Source organism: Seriola lalandi, unplaced genomic scaffold (assembly GCF_002814215.2).
Source record: "Seriola lalandi dorsalis isolate HSWRI2012SDOR001 ecotype SW California unplaced genomic scaffold, Sedor1 jcf7180002034905, whole genome shotgun sequence".
NCBI lineage: Eukaryota > Metazoa > Chordata > Actinopteri > Carangiformes > Carangidae > Seriola > Seriola lalandi.
The window spans coordinates 1-1,483 of record NW_019505481.1 but is presented as its reverse complement, the minus strand read 5'-3'; the positions used below and the strand labels follow the sequence as shown (position 1 = coordinate 1,483).

The following is a 1,483-nucleotide window of genomic DNA, read 5'->3' as shown; positions in this document are numbered from 1 at the left end:
CGCATCTCTTTACGACGTGTAAACCAGCGCATCCATGGCAGCATCCTGGCTCACCGACGCGCAAAAGGCGGCCCTGAAGGCCACTGCCGACGCCATGTCCGCACCCGGCAAGGGCTTCCTCGCCAGCGACGAGTCTGCCGGCCCGTGGCTGCGCGCAGGGCATGTCGATGCGAAGAAGATTCCGGACACGGCCGAGAACAGGGCTGCCTACCGCTCGATGCTGTACAAGACGCCGGGCCTCTCGACGTACATCTCGGGCGTGATCCTGCACTGGGAGACCCTCTTCCAGAGCGACGCCGACGGCAAGAAGATGGTCGACCTCATCACCGGCAACGGCATGATTCCCGGCATCAAGCTCGACAAGGGCTACGACAAGAGCGGGATCCCCGGCACCGCCGTCGGCCCTCTCGGCCACCCAGAGACGTGGGACAAGGGCATCGACGACCTGGACAAGCGCTGCGCCGAGGCGTATGCGCAGGGCGCGCGCTTCGCAAAGTGGCGCAACGTGCTGCAGATCGACCCCGCCAACGGCCTTCCCTCTGAGCTCGCCATCACGCTCTCGTCGCACAACCTGGCCCAGTACGCCACCATCTGCCAGCGCAACGGCCTCGTGCCGATTGTCGAGCCTGAGATCGTGCCAAACGGCAAGCACGGCATCGAGGCGTGCGCCGACGCCACCGAGAAGGTGCTCGTCGCGCAGTTCGCCGCGCTCAAGCTCCACGGCGTCTACCTCGAGGGCGCGGTCCTCAAGCCGAACATGGTCAAGAACGGCCTCGAGGGCCCCCGCGCGACGGCGGAGGAGATCGCCACGCTGACTGTGACCGTGCTCAAGCGGACTGTGCCGTCGGCCATGCCGGGCATCTTCTTCCTCTCCGGTGAGACGACGCTCGACGAGGACAACGAGGAGACGGCCACCCTCAACCTCAACACGATGAACAAGCTCTTCCCCACCCTCCCCTGGTCCCTCTCCTTCTCCTACGGAAAGGCGCTCCAAAAGACGTGCATCGTGACCTGGATGGGAAAGAAGGAGAACGACGCCGCGGCGCAGGCGGCGCTCACCAGCCGCTCAAAGGCGAACTCGGAGGCGTGCAAGGGCGCCTACGTGGCCGGCAGCTGCCCGTCGATCGGCGCCAAGGGCAACGTTGAGATGCAGGGCGGGGCTTACTGAGTCGCCCCGCCTCTGCCGCCCCCGCCTCTGCCGCCGGCCGCCCTTCGCCCGGCCCTGCGGGCGGTGAGCGTGCGCGGCGACGAGGGAGTCGCGGAGGGCTGGGATGTCCCTGAGGCGCCGCCTCCGACGCTGGGTGTGTTCATTGTGCCCCTGTGCGATGTGTTGTGAGGCGAGCCCGGGGCCTGCTCTCCCACCGGAAGCCGCCCACGCGACGTTTACGTTGCCGCGTGGCGCGCGTGATGTTCGAGCATGTGTTCGAGGCTGGGTTGAGACGCCCTCTTTCGTATACCACGGCCGCCTTTTTGTACCGATGAT

At 66.6% G+C, this 1,483-nt stretch overlaps 1 protein-coding gene across 1 annotated transcript; it reads left to right on the top strand.

Annotated features, from left to right (window-relative positions):
• The first annotated feature begins 34 nt into the window (after positions 1 to 34).
• On the top strand, positions 35 to 1,168 carry LOC111647261 (fructose-bisphosphate aldolase 1-like). The gene has a single exon (XM_023396871.1). The coding sequence runs from the start codon at positions 35 to 37 to the stop codon at positions 1,166 to 1,168; it is 1,134 nt and encodes a 377-aa protein (XP_023252639.1).
• Positions 1,169 to 1,483: the final 315 nt, after the last annotated feature.